Source organism: Scleropages formosus, chromosome 20, assembly GCF_900964775.1.
Source record: "Scleropages formosus chromosome 20, fSclFor1.1, whole genome shotgun sequence".
Taxonomy (NCBI): Eukaryota; Metazoa; Chordata; class Actinopteri; order Osteoglossiformes; family Osteoglossidae; genus Scleropages; species Scleropages formosus.
This window is the reverse complement of record NC_041825.1, coordinates 6,955,518-6,970,481: the sequence shown is the minus strand read 5'-3', so window position 1 is coordinate 6,970,481 and position 14,964 is coordinate 6,955,518. Positions and strand designations below refer to the sequence as shown.

General features: G+C 37.0%; 1 protein-coding gene across 2 annotated transcripts in view; it reads right to left on the bottom strand.

The window, feature by feature from the left end:
• The window catches only part of mslna (mesothelin a), a 32,142-nt gene extending 25,128 nt beyond the window's left edge, over window positions 1–7,014 (bottom strand). For both annotated transcript variants that reach the window (XM_018738620.2, XM_018738630.2), the window contains exons 1-11: window positions 6,912–7,014; window positions 6,620–6,710; window positions 6,397–6,425; window positions 6,168–6,173; window positions 3,266–3,291; window positions 3,042–3,108; window positions 2,559–2,690; window positions 2,151–2,350; window positions 1,958–2,061; window positions 1,594–1,706; window positions 1,262–1,498 (exon numbers count right to left, since the gene is read on the bottom strand). In XM_018738620.2, coding sequence (XP_018594136.2) covers window positions 1,262–1,498; window positions 1,594–1,706; window positions 1,958–2,061; window positions 2,151–2,350; window positions 2,559–2,690; window positions 3,042–3,108; window positions 3,266–3,291; window positions 6,168–6,173; window positions 6,397–6,425; window positions 6,620–6,671 — 966 coding nt within the window. In that variant the 5' untranslated portion in view covers window positions 6,672–6,710; window positions 6,912–7,014. The remainder of the gene's footprint in view (window positions 1–1,261; window positions 1,499–1,593; window positions 1,707–1,957; window positions 2,062–2,150; window positions 2,351–2,558; window positions 2,691–3,041; window positions 3,109–3,265; window positions 3,292–6,167; window positions 6,174–6,396; window positions 6,426–6,619; window positions 6,711–6,911) is intronic.
• Between the last annotated feature and the right edge of the window lie 7,950 nt (window positions 7,015–14,964).

Genomic DNA, 14,964 nt, shown 5'->3' with positions numbered 1-14,964 from the left:
TACATTGTTGTATGTTGTATGTTCTATGTTTACAATGTTTTAATGTTTATATGTTTATACATATACACATACACACACATCTATATATATATATATATATATATATATATATAAACATATACAGCGGGAAGTAGACTACCTTGTATATTAGTCTTAAGGTCAATATGATTAAAATATTATTCTTACTACACAATTCTTTCAATACATCACTGATTTTACTATATTGTTTTTTAATACCCCACTGAAGACCTAGCACAGAGTTTTCTTCTGATTATGGTGGAAGTGTTTTATATATATATAATATATATACATACATATATATGTAAAATTAGAATTGCTCAATCTTTTGCTGCCACAATAACTTTTTTTTTTTTTACATTTTCCTTTTTTGTGATTTTCTGAAATTGTGTTGAACTTATAACATAATTTGATATATGCACCTCAGTACCTTGGTCTACCCTCTATGATCCCACTGAAGTGCATTTTTCTTTACTGGTACTCAGGCTACCCTGCAGTTACACTTCTGGAAAACTGGTTAAGTAATAGCCAGCCATGGCATTTTAAATCACCCTCAATTTCCCTGATGGAAAAACACTGCCACTATAATCAGAAGATGAAAAGTCTGTGCTCTTCCTTCAGTAATTTATTTAAATATGTAATATTTAATAGTATTTTAATTTTACATTTACATTTATTAATTTACCTGATGCTTTTCTCCAACGTGACTTACAATGTTACGCTTGTAACTGTAATATTTGTAACCTTAATTCTATTAAATCAATTTTACTGATTTACTTTCTCCTGTAAGCAATTACAGTTTTAATGTTATCAGACATTCTATAAAGGGACCATGGGTAATTATAATACGAGTGTCATTTTCACATAGAAGTGGTCCCTGATTTGCGATGGTTTGACTTACGATTTTTTTTTTGACTTCATGATGGTGAGCTGGCGATAAACATTCAGTAGAAACTGTATTTTAAATTTTGAATTTTGATTTTTTTTCCCTGGCAAGCGATATGCAGTACGATACCCTCTTGCAATGCTGGGCAGTGGCAGCGATCCGCATCTCCCAGTCTGTCACGCAGAAGTGTGTATTAATGCATTAAATGCATTTTTGACTTACGATATTTTGTACTTATGATGGGTTTTGTGGAACATAACCTCATCGTAAATTGGGGACCACCTGTCGAAATATTAAGACTGACAAAGATTTGATAACTGGTTTGCATTTTGTAGTCTAGCAGTATACAAGCCATACCTGTTTCAAACTGTTTTGTTGAGTTGTCATGGGTCCCAGTGTAGTCATATGGTACATGGATGCCGGTGTGGTCATATTATGCATAGATATTGAGCCATTCTGAAGCTGATTTCCTAAGAAAGGGTTTAACAGGCTCTCAAAGATCATGCTGAGGCTACTGTTATCCAGATTTGCAATTTCAGGGTGTAGAAGAATCTCTGCTTTCTGCTCTGCAGTAAGTAGATGGAGAACTTCCAGCTGCAGAGGGAAATTTGGTAAAGAAAATCATGCTTCTTAAAAAATGATATTAAAAGAAACAGATGAAAATAGATACCCTTCAATACAGTACATACTCCATTGAAGACAATGTTTAGAGTTGTGAAGTCTTTAAATCGGGCCATAGCAGAAAATGCCCCAAAGTTCTTCATAAGCCAGTCTTCACTGGAGTCTCCTTGGGATACACAGCCTTTATGTATATACAAAGAAGAAAAAAATACACTTGTAATTCACTTATAATTCACTTGCTTTTGGACTGTGTGAGGAAATTGACACAAACACAAGGAGAAAATACAGACTCCACACAGGCAGTGTGATTCCAGCTGAGGTCCAAAGTAATGACCCAGCAGCTGTGAGGCACCAGTGTTAGCCTCTGCACCACAGTGCCACCATTATAAAGCAAACATAATGTATTAAAGTATTTAATAAATGAAATAATACCTGCTGAATTGTTTCCAGCAAGGAAGGGGTACATAAAAGATAAATAGATCCACTTCTGTCTGACTGGGTCCATGGTTGAAAAGTGGTAGTTCAACTCTTGTACCCTGCAAACAATCAGGAATTCATGTTGAAATCACAATTTATTTAAATTTCAGCAGCTGCAGAAATACAGATGTGCGGCTATAATACATACACGATCTGATACGTCTCACAAGTGAAGTTCTTGGTGCTGAGACAAGACAAAAACTGTGGGGTCAGTGTTGAAAGCAGTGGCCTGATCTTCAGTTGGAACCAAATTTTGACCAAGTCAACATTATGAAAAATGTAGGCATCAGGGTTCATAATGAGGGTGCCTAGCATTTCCACAATAGGCTCCTGACTAAAGGTGGACCTCTGAGGGGAAAACATATGCACAACAATATTAAATAACAAAAATTAAATTTGTACATATCTTTATCCTTCCCTTCAGATGAAAAAAGAAATGAAAACTATTACAAAATTCAAAAATGCACAGAAAATGTGCTCTGATGCATTTGATATTTGGCAACATCCAGCAATAAAACAAAGACTAAAAAAGAGATTTTCTTTTAGTGCACTCTACCATGAAGGAGTAGACATCTAAAGCTGCTTCTATAATTCCTTTGAGATTCCATATATGTTCAGGGCTGCTATGAGACATGTTTGTAGGTAGTCCAGCACATTGTAAAAAATTCTTCAGTGTGTAATTTGTCACCTTGGAAAAAAGAAAAGCGTTACTTAGAAAAGGAGAACATTACTTAGACATATTTAATAGACACCCTTCTACTTAGGTTTTGAATCCTCACTCAAACAGCATTAATGAACAACACATTTTTTTCATATAATGTTATATTTCTAGAATAAAATAATGCCTGCTGTTTAGTAAAGGTTCTCTAAAATTTTTTCACATTTCTGGGAGGACTGAACAAAGCAGTGTGTACATTATGGTGGTGCGAAAATGACATTATGTATTTGAAAATGGTCAAATTGATAAATACTTGTTCTTAAAAACCATTTGTTTATCATTTAGATAAACATCCTTAGGTTTGGAAAATTGGAAACTCACTGGGAAGTCAGCATATGGTGGAATAGTGCTGTTCCAAGTTTCGACAGTGACGTTTCCATCCTCAGGCCTGGGAAAGATTAATAGAAAATTTCATACTGAGTCATAGTTCTTTTGTTTTTAAAGTGAAAGGTACCTGAAAAGATTCAGAGAAAACTAAAATTCCTCTGTGTTGCACTTTACAGATTAGAAACAACATCTTAAAAATAAAGTGTGTCGTTACTTACTTTATTACAACAGGTGTTGCGATTCCCTGTGAAATAGAAAGATAAAAACATTAATGCGAAATAGTGAATTTTAAAGGAACATATACTTCACTTTTACTTTACATTTACATTTACTTTTGCTCCAGTTAACAGATACATGTTCTTTAATTTGCTTTGAAGATTGCACACTGCCTGGGGACGAGAGATGATCACTGCCAAAGCACCAGGCAGCACTCCAGTTTGCATATAGGCCTATATAGAATCTGTTACAAGTTGCTTTGGAGAAAAGGGTCTGCTAAATGAAAAAATGTAAATATAGTTCCCGCCCATAAATACACCCTCATCAAACACTCCATTTCTCATCCAACCTTTACAAGATGTCGCAGCTCCCTGACGATGCTTCCAACAAGAGAAGCGAAACATTGGAACCAATGTCCCACACGACGCGATTTAATCCAGAATTACAAAACTCCCAATCAGTTGACACCAAACTATGAGTTTTACTATGTAAATATAGCTTTAGGTGTTGCTGTGATGTTCTCCACTGACTTCAGACCACTTTTTAAGATTAACCAAATTTGTAATCCCTCAGTGTAAAATATCGCTGAGCTGCCATGATGCTGTGGCCCAGTTAGTTCTGGTCTAGCACTCAGGCTCTGTATGGACCATGTCTGTTATTTCTTTATTGCGTACTAATTTAACAGGTACTCTTTTGTGGTCCCTTGTGTAATCGAATAAACAGAGTCTCCTGGGAACAATATTGTGTCGTACTACTTTGCTTTAGAACCTCAGTTACTAATAAACTTATCCAAATGCAATGTCTGAAAATTGAGCCACCGTGAAAACAATTATCTTTCCCAACCTAATAATGAACGACCTAATAGTGAGATAATTTGGTAGAGCTGTCAAAGCTAGTTAACTTTATTGATTTTTTGCTTGTACTAACGTGACATAACAAACTGCAAGTAGCAGCCAGTATTTTCAAGAAAAAATCTGATCTGACATTTTGGTAGTGCCACCTTAATTCTATGAGTGCCAGGGATTCCACGTGTACTGTACAGCAAAAAAATTTTTTTTAAAGATAAGCTTACACAATTATTGATGCAAGTTATTGCATCATAGGTTCAAAGAAGTTTGAATCCTGATGTCTAAATTATTCAAAAAAGACGAGCAGCGCGTTATGGATGTTTTTGGGGGATGCAGTATGCTGGTGTAAAAAGTATTAATTTACCGATGTTGTGTTAATTCATTGGTGTTTAGTCATGCAGAATTATAGCAGCGTCTTTGGAAAATCAATTGAAACCTGCGTAAAGCTGCCTGCATAACCTTCAGACAAAGGAAAGGAAATACTACAACTGAAATTCTTAGAATTGGATTTCATTTAATGAGCCATAATTTAGTCCCCACAGTAGTAGCTGGTACAAGTATATAATACTATTTTCATATCCTAGTCGTAACTAGGGCTTCACTAGAAACAAATCTACTGTCTATTAATTTGTTCAACCTTTCATAACAGGCTCATAACTGGATCCCTGTTTTCTTAATAGAAATTACTGTTGGATATGTTTTAATGATAAAGCACTCAAAAATGTCTAAATACTGACAGAACTCCACTGAAAAGTACATTTGTGTGGTATTTCAGCCAGAACTAGCACTTCAAGCAAAATGGTGTGTAGCAAATAGACCAGTTTGGTTGGCAGTTTGTCCTTGAATATTGAAGGCAATGAAATACTAGTCAATATATAATTGTAGGGGCTGGGGACAATTTTCCCTACTGGAACTTTAATGGCACAACATGCAGTACACATCACTCAAGAAGCAGCTCTTAAATATTTTGTGGACAAATTGAAGATATCAGCCTTGCATCACTAATAATTGCGTTCGTATTTTTAGAAAATGATCTTATTTATTTTGCATTCAGTTTCATCTGTAATTGTTTGATTACATTTTTTTTATTGTATAATTTCAGTTTTCTATGTTTCGATGTCCACTTTTAATGCAGACTAATTCTCTTCAGTGATACAACCACAAGTTAAAATGATCATTCATAATAGCTGGGTATACAGTACTCATTTTGGCATTTTGTTAGTGCACACAACAGGGTATTCCATTGATGAGACAAAAGATAGAGCCCACACCACATTTATGATAATCTGGTGCCTTAAAAGAACTCTAGGTGTCTGATTCAAAGACATATACATATATATATATATAGATGTATAGATTCAGTTTAATCTGTAATTGTGTATATATATATATATATGTGTGTGTGTGTGTGTGTGTGTGTGTGTGTGTGTGTGTGTGTGTGTGTGTGTGTGTGTGTGTGTGTGTATATATATATATATATATATATATATATATATATATATATATGGTGAGGGGTGCGGTGGCGCAGCGGGTTGGACCGCAGTCCTGCTCTCCGGTGGGTCTGGGGTTCGAGTCCCGCTTGGGGTGCCTTGTGACAGACTGGCGTCCTGTCCTGGGTGTGTCCCCTCCCCCTCCGGCCTTACGTCCTGTGTTACCGGGTAGGCTCCGGTTCCCCGTGACCCTGTATGGGACAAGCGGTTCTGAAAATGTGTGTGTGTGTGTGTGTGTGTGTGTGTGTGTGTGTGTGTGTGTGTGTGTGTGTGTGTGTGTGTGTGTGTGTGTGTGTATATATATATATATATATATATATATATATATTATATAGAGGGGGGTGCAGTGGGTTGGACCGGGTCCTGCTCTCTGGTGGGTCTGGGGTTCGAGTCCCGCTTGGGGTGCTCTGTGATGGACTGGCGTCCCGTCCTGGGTGTGTCCCCTCCCCCTCCAGCCTTACGCCCTGTGTTACCGCGTTAGGCTCCGGTTCCCCGCGACCCCGTATGGGACAAGCAGTTCAGAAAATGTGTGTATATATAATGTATATATAAAATGTGTTTCTTACCACTGTCTGAAGTTTGCATGCAGAGGAAAATGAGAAAAAAATGAATTAGAAGAACCATTCTTTGTTACAAATTTTCACAGATTCCAACTGACACTAATGACAGGTCACAAGTAAGTGTCTATCCTATTTAGTCAGTAATGAAAAAACACTAAGTGAAATTTTTAGATCCTTAATGATTCACTATAATAGATTTTTTGCTACAGTATTGCATAAGGAGACTGTAAAGTACCTGAGCAGAGATGGGTGTCTTGAGCCAACCTTTGATGACAATTAAGAAATATGACAATGTAAAATATACGCATTTTATTTTTTTATGTTTTTCTTTTTTTTAGCTGTGACTGTATAGTTTAAATTTTCATCTGGTATAAATTTTAACTGTGTTAAAACTACATTAAACATGTACTGTCATACGTATTTGTCTGTATTTATTTCCACAGTGCAGACATACTCACCAAGTACCAAGAGCATCAAGTAAATGGGATATAAATGGAAATTATGCTCCATGATGTTACTGGGACCTTTACTGATCGCATAGAAGTTGTGCTATGAAAAATACAAATAAAGAAACAAATGCACATAACATGTAAATATGTAACATTTAATCTAAATATGCCTGCTAAGCACATAAAACCACTTTAAAAGTATTATTATTGAAGCTTGTCTGTGGTTAAACGAACTGAACAAGTAAAATAAGAATACATGCATGTATTTATGAAATGTATAGAAAATTTCCGATACATTTACCTAATCTCCTTCTTCCTCTGTGTTTACTGAAGAGCTCAGTCAGTCCAACCTCTCTGTTTCAAGAACATGTTTTAGTCTTGCGTACCAATCATGTTAACCTGAGGGTGTGTCAGACTCAGGTGGGGAGTACATGTGCATGGACATTTTATTTTTTTACTCTAATCAGGAAGAAGGAGCTAGAATGCATAGCTTTCACACCCACGAAGGGGAGAAAAAAAAACAACAGTGAATAAGATACTAGTCCCACGTGATGACCTTTAAAAGGTTTCAATATCAGCCTCTGCTTTTTTCATAGATGTAATCCTCTCAGACAAATGCTGTTGGCCCTCTACCTGCTTGTCTGGTTTTACCAGATCTGCACAGTCCCACTGAGTTTATTACCTGTTGAGAGAACAAAATTGGACTTTTTCCGATGTGGCTAAACTATGAGTAAGTGTCTCTGTCCTGCATATGTAACCTTTTCAACTTCTTTCCCTTTAGCAGTCAAGAAAAACACACACACACACATTTTCAGAACCGCTTGTCCCATACGGGGTCGCGGGGAACCGGAGCCTAACCCGGCAACACAGGGCGTAAGGCCGGAGGGGGAGGGGACACATATTTGTCTGCAAAAATAATGTATAGAAGTCACAAAATCAAAGAATGTCCTGGCAAAAGTCACATTCATTGATTTTAGGCAAGTTCCTCATGAGTGCTCAACCAAAGTTGCAGCTCATAAAATGGATCATGTTTGGCACACGATGATTTAAAAGTGAAAAGTTAGTCAAAAACGTTACTCAGTGAGAAATGATGAATGCTCATGTACTGACTTCAGTGGAATAAAAATACATACACACACATACATTTTCAGAACCCCTTGTCCCATACGGGGTCACGGGGAACCGGAGCCAACCCGGTAACACAGGGCGTAAGGCCGGAGGGGGAGGGGACACACCCAGGACGGGGGAATAAAAATATCATGGCAAAATTATTTTTCTAAGTGTGTAAAAATGTATCAAAAGAATACAGAAATAAATATCAATGATAAGCCCTATACATATGAAGTGAAAGACTGAACAAAATATGTGCTTTAAAAATCTTAACCCACATTATCTGGTCATAATTTGTTCAAAAAAACAGACTTCACATACAGCACAGTGGCACAGGGAGCACTGCTGCTGTCTTACAGCAACTGGGTGGTGCGAGAGGATGTGGGTTCAATCCCTGCTCAGTCTGTGTGGAGTTTGCATGTTCTCTCTGTGTGGGTTTCTTCTGGGTGCTCTGGTTTTCTCCCACACTCCAAAGACATGCTGTTCAGGTTCACCCACAGTGCGTGAGTGACTCACAGAGTGTGTTCCACTGATGTATAGATGAGTGACCCATTGTAAGTAGTGTATCTAGCAGTGTAAGTCACCTTGGTGAATAAGGCGTGTGAGCTGATAACACTACATTGAGTTTATTGGAAGTTGCTTTGGAGAAAAGCATCTGCTAAATACATGAATGTAAAAATGACTAAATATGAAAATTACTGAATTTTTATTATGAGAAAATATCCATTCCACGTCCATCCCAAGTTTACTCCAAAACCACTGTAAATTATACAAGTATAAGTATATGTCTTGTATCATTTACAAGACATTAAAGCAGAATGAATAACAATTAATATAGCATTATGTACATTTCAGAAAATAACAATTTCATAAAAAAAGACTTACCATGATAATTTATTATGCCAAGCGTAATGTTATACTTTTGCTGAGATGTATGTCACTTTGGACAAAAGCATCTGCTAAATGAGTAAATGTAAATGTAAATGTTGTGGCAAGAACTGGATGTTACACATTGGAAAAATTTAAATACAGACCTATTAACAAGAAGGGGGATGTGGTGGCGCAGTGGGTTGGACCGCAGTCCTGCTCTCCGGTGGGTCTGGGGTTCGAGTCCCGCTTAGGGTGCCTTGCGACGGACTGGCGTCCCGTCCTGGGTGTGTCCCCTTCCCCCTCCGGCCTTATGCCCTGTGTTGCCGGGTAGGCTCCGGTTCCCTGTGACCCCGTAAGGAACAAGCGGTTCTGAAAATGTGTGTGTGTGTATTAACAAGAAGTGGCCTTAACATTTGGTGAACTAATAAGTAAAAAGCTAACCTTATGTGATAAGATGAAGTCTAGTGTTATTCTGAAGTAATTGTGACACAACAAGCTTAATGCTTTAGGAAATTATGTGAGCCCCAATCTCATTTTTACATTTACAGTTATTCATTTAACAAACACTCTTCTCCAAAGCGACTTACATGTTACACAAGATACAATGTGTGCATTATATTTGCATATATATATATATACACACACACACACACACACACACACACATATATATATATACACATTGTATATATCTCAAAGTTATAGCTCTGATCTCAAAGTTGACATGACCTTAAGAAATCATGGGTGAAGTGAGTTTGGAAGAGGTGAGTTTTAAGACTCTTTTTAAATGTGGACAGAGATTCAGCAGTTCTGAGTGAGATGAGGAGGTCGTTCCACCACATCGGAGCCAGAACTGAAAACCTTTGTGCTTTTGCTTATGGACCTTTTGTGTGTGGGACCACCAAGCGGGCAAAGGTGGAGGAGCATAGCACTCTGGCTGCGTTGTAGCGGTTGATCAAGTCTTTCAGATATCTGAGAGCAGTTCTATTGATGCATTTGTAGGTCATAACCAGGGTCTTAAACTTGATCCAAGCAGCTATAGGAAGCCAATGCAGAGAAATGTGTAGAGGACATACGTAGGAATGCTTCGGCATGTCAAACACAACTCAGGCAGCAGCACTCTGTATCAACTGTAGAGGTTTGATGGCAGTAGCTGGATGGCCAGACGAGAGAGTTGCAGTAGTCCAGGAGGGATATCATCATGGTCTGGACAAGTAATTGCACAGAGTCTGTTGTTCGATAAGGACGGATCCTGCGGATGTTATGCAGGATGTATTTGTAGGTCTGGGTTGTGGCTTCGATGTGCTGAGAGAAAGACAGACTTGAGTCAATCTTTAGTCTCATACTCTTAGCGGAGGAGGTAGGCAAGAAAAGTGAGTTGTCCAGTTTGACAGAGTTCATGACAAGAAGACAGGCTAGCTGGGAGGTGAAGGATCTGTTTTGGAAAGGTTGAGTTGTATGTAGTGATCCGACATCCAGGCAGAGATATCCGACAAACAGACAGCAATGCACATGAAAATGTCTGATGCCCCCAGTGGAAATAAGAGGAAGAGCTGAGTATCATTGGCATAGCAGTGGTAGTTGAATCCGTGGCAGGCGATGACAGGGCCGAGGGAAGAGGTCTAGATTGAGTAGAGGGCCCAGTACTGAGCCCTGCAGGACACCAGTTGAAAGAAGCTGAGGAGATGAACGGGAGCCCCGCCAGACTACTTGGTAGGATAACATTTCTTCATCAAAATGGTCTACAGTAAATGCATGCATGACAATGTTCTTTGGTTGCATGGTCTGAGTCCATTTTTTCTCAGTGGTCTCTGCTTTGCTTCGTTTGCCTTTCTGAGAATTTGTTGAGAAAAATATTGGATCCTTCCATAAAATATATTTTACACAATAATACACACACACACACACACACACACACATACACACACACACACACACTTGACTGAAGCCTATTTATTATCATACAATTGTGTCCTGATAAGAAACTGTACCTTGTCTAGGTATATAAAAAGAATCAATCAACAGATCTGTTTCGTAATGCATCTTTATTTTTGGTAACACAAATTAAAATATATAATATATGCATATATGTTTTGTTTTAACAAAATATTACCCCGTATTATACCGCTTTGTTGTGGTCTGCTGTCCTTTGTCATAAATTTTTATAGAAAATTTCATTTTCACTAAGTAGTGTTAACATAATAAACACAACACAATCATTCAGTGCAACAGAGTACTTATCCAATCATGTAAAGTATTAACAGTGCGTGAAATCACTAAAGAATAATCAAGTGTAAAGATTAACATTGTATTTAATTTGATTACTGATGAAAACATTTTAGTTTGTATTATTTATATTCACATTTAACAATTGCAGGTATAAATTTTTGGCAAAAAATGTACAGAAGAAACATTTCTTTAAAAAAAAAAGAACCCATTACCTTTCTTTAAAGTCTAAGGTAAAATCAGCATAGTATTTGCAGGAAAATAATCATTAGACAGGTGAAAACTGTTTTAAATTCCAGTGGTGATTCAATGTGTGTTCCTCCATTACTGAGACTACTTGTTCCATTGCCTGAAGACAGATTGATCACAGAATTAAAGTTTGTCAATTTTCTTTTGGGTTTGTAAACACACATTATTGCATCATACACTATATGCCATAAATGTAATAAAATATGAGTATGCATGAGTTAATTTAAAATGCACTTTAACATACCGGTGGATGAGGTGCTTGGGGTGGTAGTCATTGTTGTACTTGCGGTGGTACTTTGTGAAGGACTACAGGAGATGCTTGTGGATGTACTTGAGGTCGTCGTTGTGAAGGTGCTCGTGATGTCCACTGCACTTCCCAGAGTTGGAGATAAGTCTCCTCTTCCTCCAGTAAGACCTATACGTAAGGTGTCAAGGCTTGCCTGAGGCTGCTTAGAGATCCATTCGTGTATTGTTGACTCATTTTCAAATGTTTTCAGGTCAGGTAAATTGGCACCCAGAAGCCCTTTTACTTCATTCACTGTGAGGTTCTGCAAAGTAGAGTGGAAGAGCATTAACCACAATTTTTAAAACCCTGCTGTTTTTGGAATGTGTATTAGAATGCTGAATACAGTTTAAGCAGATTAAATGCAAACCATTTTTATTGCTGATAACAAAACAGCTATATATTTAATTATTATAAATAAGCATAATAACAAGCTATAATATTGTACTAGTATAGCATGCTGTCAGCAGTTATATTATCACATTATTCAAAATTTTCAGCCATATTACACAATAAATAAAAAGTCAGTTATTTAAATGTACTGAGATAAAATGTATGCAATGATTAAGGGTGCTGTAACGTGACTTCCTCGCTCCTTGATGCAACAGAAATATTAAATATTGAACTAACCATGATTGCATCCTTTTGAGGAATACTAAAAGTGGCTATGTACATGGATATGTTCATGGCAGAGATTATCCTTATGTCAGAGAGTGATGCACCACCTAAAGGAATAAATAATTCATTAATAAAAAACCTCATTAAAATACATTAAATTGTATAAAATTTTTGTTAAAGAAGAATCCAATTTGTCAAATAAAGCTCCATATTTTGAGAACATAGTGTACTTTTATCATATTTATCATTTGGAACTCTGATTGAAAATACAGTTTATAGAAACAATTACATTACTAGAAGATGTCAAAGTAAAGTGAAGTTTTAGTAAATGAATCTCAGCACAAGTCTACATAATGACAAGAATGCAGCTGTGATGCTTCACCAAGGTAAGGACTGATGAACTGGTAGTAAACACCAACATCAGTTCTGGCTTGACTAAAGGATTCATTTGCTTTTTGGTAAAGTTCTTTTTTCTGTTCAGTGGAGCAGTTTGATATATCCAAAGGCTTGGCATTACTGTTGAAAGAAAGAAAACAAAAGCAGTTAATATTTCTGGAATATGTGAGAAAATGTATTTTGTCAAACATGTCTAGTTCGCATATGCATCTCTTACCTAAGACTACTTGAGCTGATGGTCCTAATGACACTGACGTCAAGAGAGCACAAGTTCACTCCTCCAATACAGTTCAGTTCAGGTGTTCCCAGACTGTTTCCTGCAGTACCTAAGTACTTCATTATGATGACTTTACTCTAAAAAAACAAAAAAAAAATTCGAAAAGATCCAAAAAATTATTTAATCAACTGTTAAAGAGCTTAAAAAGGTAAAAATAAATCTTAAGAAGTTTTACCTTTGCTGATTCCCATTCCCCATCAGTGGAGATCATCAATGAAAACAGAGTGTCAATCTTTGTGATGTTCCACTTGTTGATATCATCCAATGAGGCCACACGAGAAACTGATCGTAGCTGCTGAACTTGTTCATCTGCCAATCCTGAGGGGTATGCCTGCATGAATCACCAACATTATAGAAGTTAAGGCTTGTACAAGCATTTTTTGCATTTTCAGTTTTTGCTACCTATCATTTCTTTACTTTACTAATTTTTAGCATCACCATTTCTTTATCTTACTGGTTGAAAATTGTTTTCAAGAAACTCCAGGCAATCTAAATAACACAGTGTACGATATGTAATTAAAATCAAAATTACCTCCTTTAATTTGTTTAAAATAACTCCCTGAAAGCTAACATCAACAACTTTTGAAATCAGGACTTCTTGATTGTTTTTCACAATGTTAGCATCCAGACAGAGGTCAAACTGTGACAGACTATATCCAAAGGGGAAGGCTTGATCAACGATTGTAGAACAGGTAATGTTCCCGGTGGTGCATCCTAAAATAGAAGTGGCCAGAACACACACACACACTTTCAGAACCGCTTGTCCCATACGGGGTCACGGGGAACCGGAGCCTACCCGGTAACACAGGGCGTAAGGCCAGAAGGGGAGGGGACACACCCAGGACGGGACGCCAGTCCGTCACAAGGCACCCCAAGCGGGACTCGAACCCCAGACCCACCGGAGAGCAGGACTGTGGTCCAACCCACTGCGCCATCGCACTCCCCTGTGGCCAGAACAGACATGTATAATAAAAACATGTTTTAGAGAACATATAGATATCTCATAGGCCCCTGAAAAACTGAGTAAAAATTATACCTCCTGCACGTTTACTTCTAATGGAATTGTACTGCTGAAATAAACTTCTCAATTTTTGTAATTCTGTTCCCTTTTCTCTGAGCTGTGGCAGGAAGAAGCTCAGGAACTGTTTTTTCACCAGCTGCCAAGACAGACAGAATGTCTAAGTTGTTTTGTACTTGATGGTTTATAATACACTGAATGTAATAGAAAATAAGGATATGGATTACTTACAGCAGAGAACTGTTCCCAGAATCTAGCTGTTAAGTATAATGGAAGTATTTCAAGATTTTTTAATGTTTGTAGACTCCATGTTGAAACATTTCTAAAATGAAATGCAAGGGAATTTTAAAAATCTCAGAAGAAATTGGCAAAACATTACAAACAAGTTGTGCAACAGTACCCCCATAAAAATTTTAATAGTTTGTCAGCACATTTAACAAGTTATTCATAATTTTCCTTTAAAAAATCACATAATCAATCACCAACTGATTAATCAGTTGGTTCAGACTGATTATCTATTGGTAGCATAATAAATACCTGAAAGTGGCGCTACCAGGTGGAGAGACCAGTCACAGAAACTAAGACGATGTAGCAGTTAACCAAAGAATGTTTTAGTGATTAAGGTCATTGCTGCCATATTTATGAGGATGTGCACTGCTTTATGCAATTGAAGGAGGCAAAAGTATTAACAAACTATAACTATAGCATATAGTTTGTTACTGAATATTGCTTTCTGTTGTTTTCAAGAAGTGAATATAAAGGTAATGGTTATGGTAAAATTTAAATCCTGACATGGTTAAGACAAATGGAGCACAAACAAAATTTAACAAATAAATTAATTTTTACGGTGTCTAAAGTAATGATGAAGAATATTTTATTCATTATAAGAATACATGCTTGCATACCCATACAATGTGGTGCCAGTAAACAGAAGATTCTCCATAGCCGTGACTTGTCCTTCAGAGAATCCACTACAATGTTTCAGATTCTCCAGAATTACTGGATCCGAATTTTCAATGAAGGATGCATTTAGTGTGCAGACCATGTTGCCCAGAATTTCCACTTGATCCCTTGTTAGGTTTGTCCCTGAGATACCCTGGAATTCATCAAGGTTTAATTGTTAAGAATTACTTTATATAATGTGCCAGATCTAGTGTTCAAAAAAAAAAATACTGGCTTGTGTGTAAGAATTGTTGTGATGCTTTGTTGTTGTATTGAACTTAAAATTTGTACTTACAAGACAACTGATAGCATTGTAAAGCAAACTGGCCTCTTTATTCAATATTTTGGAAAGGATGCCAAAGTTT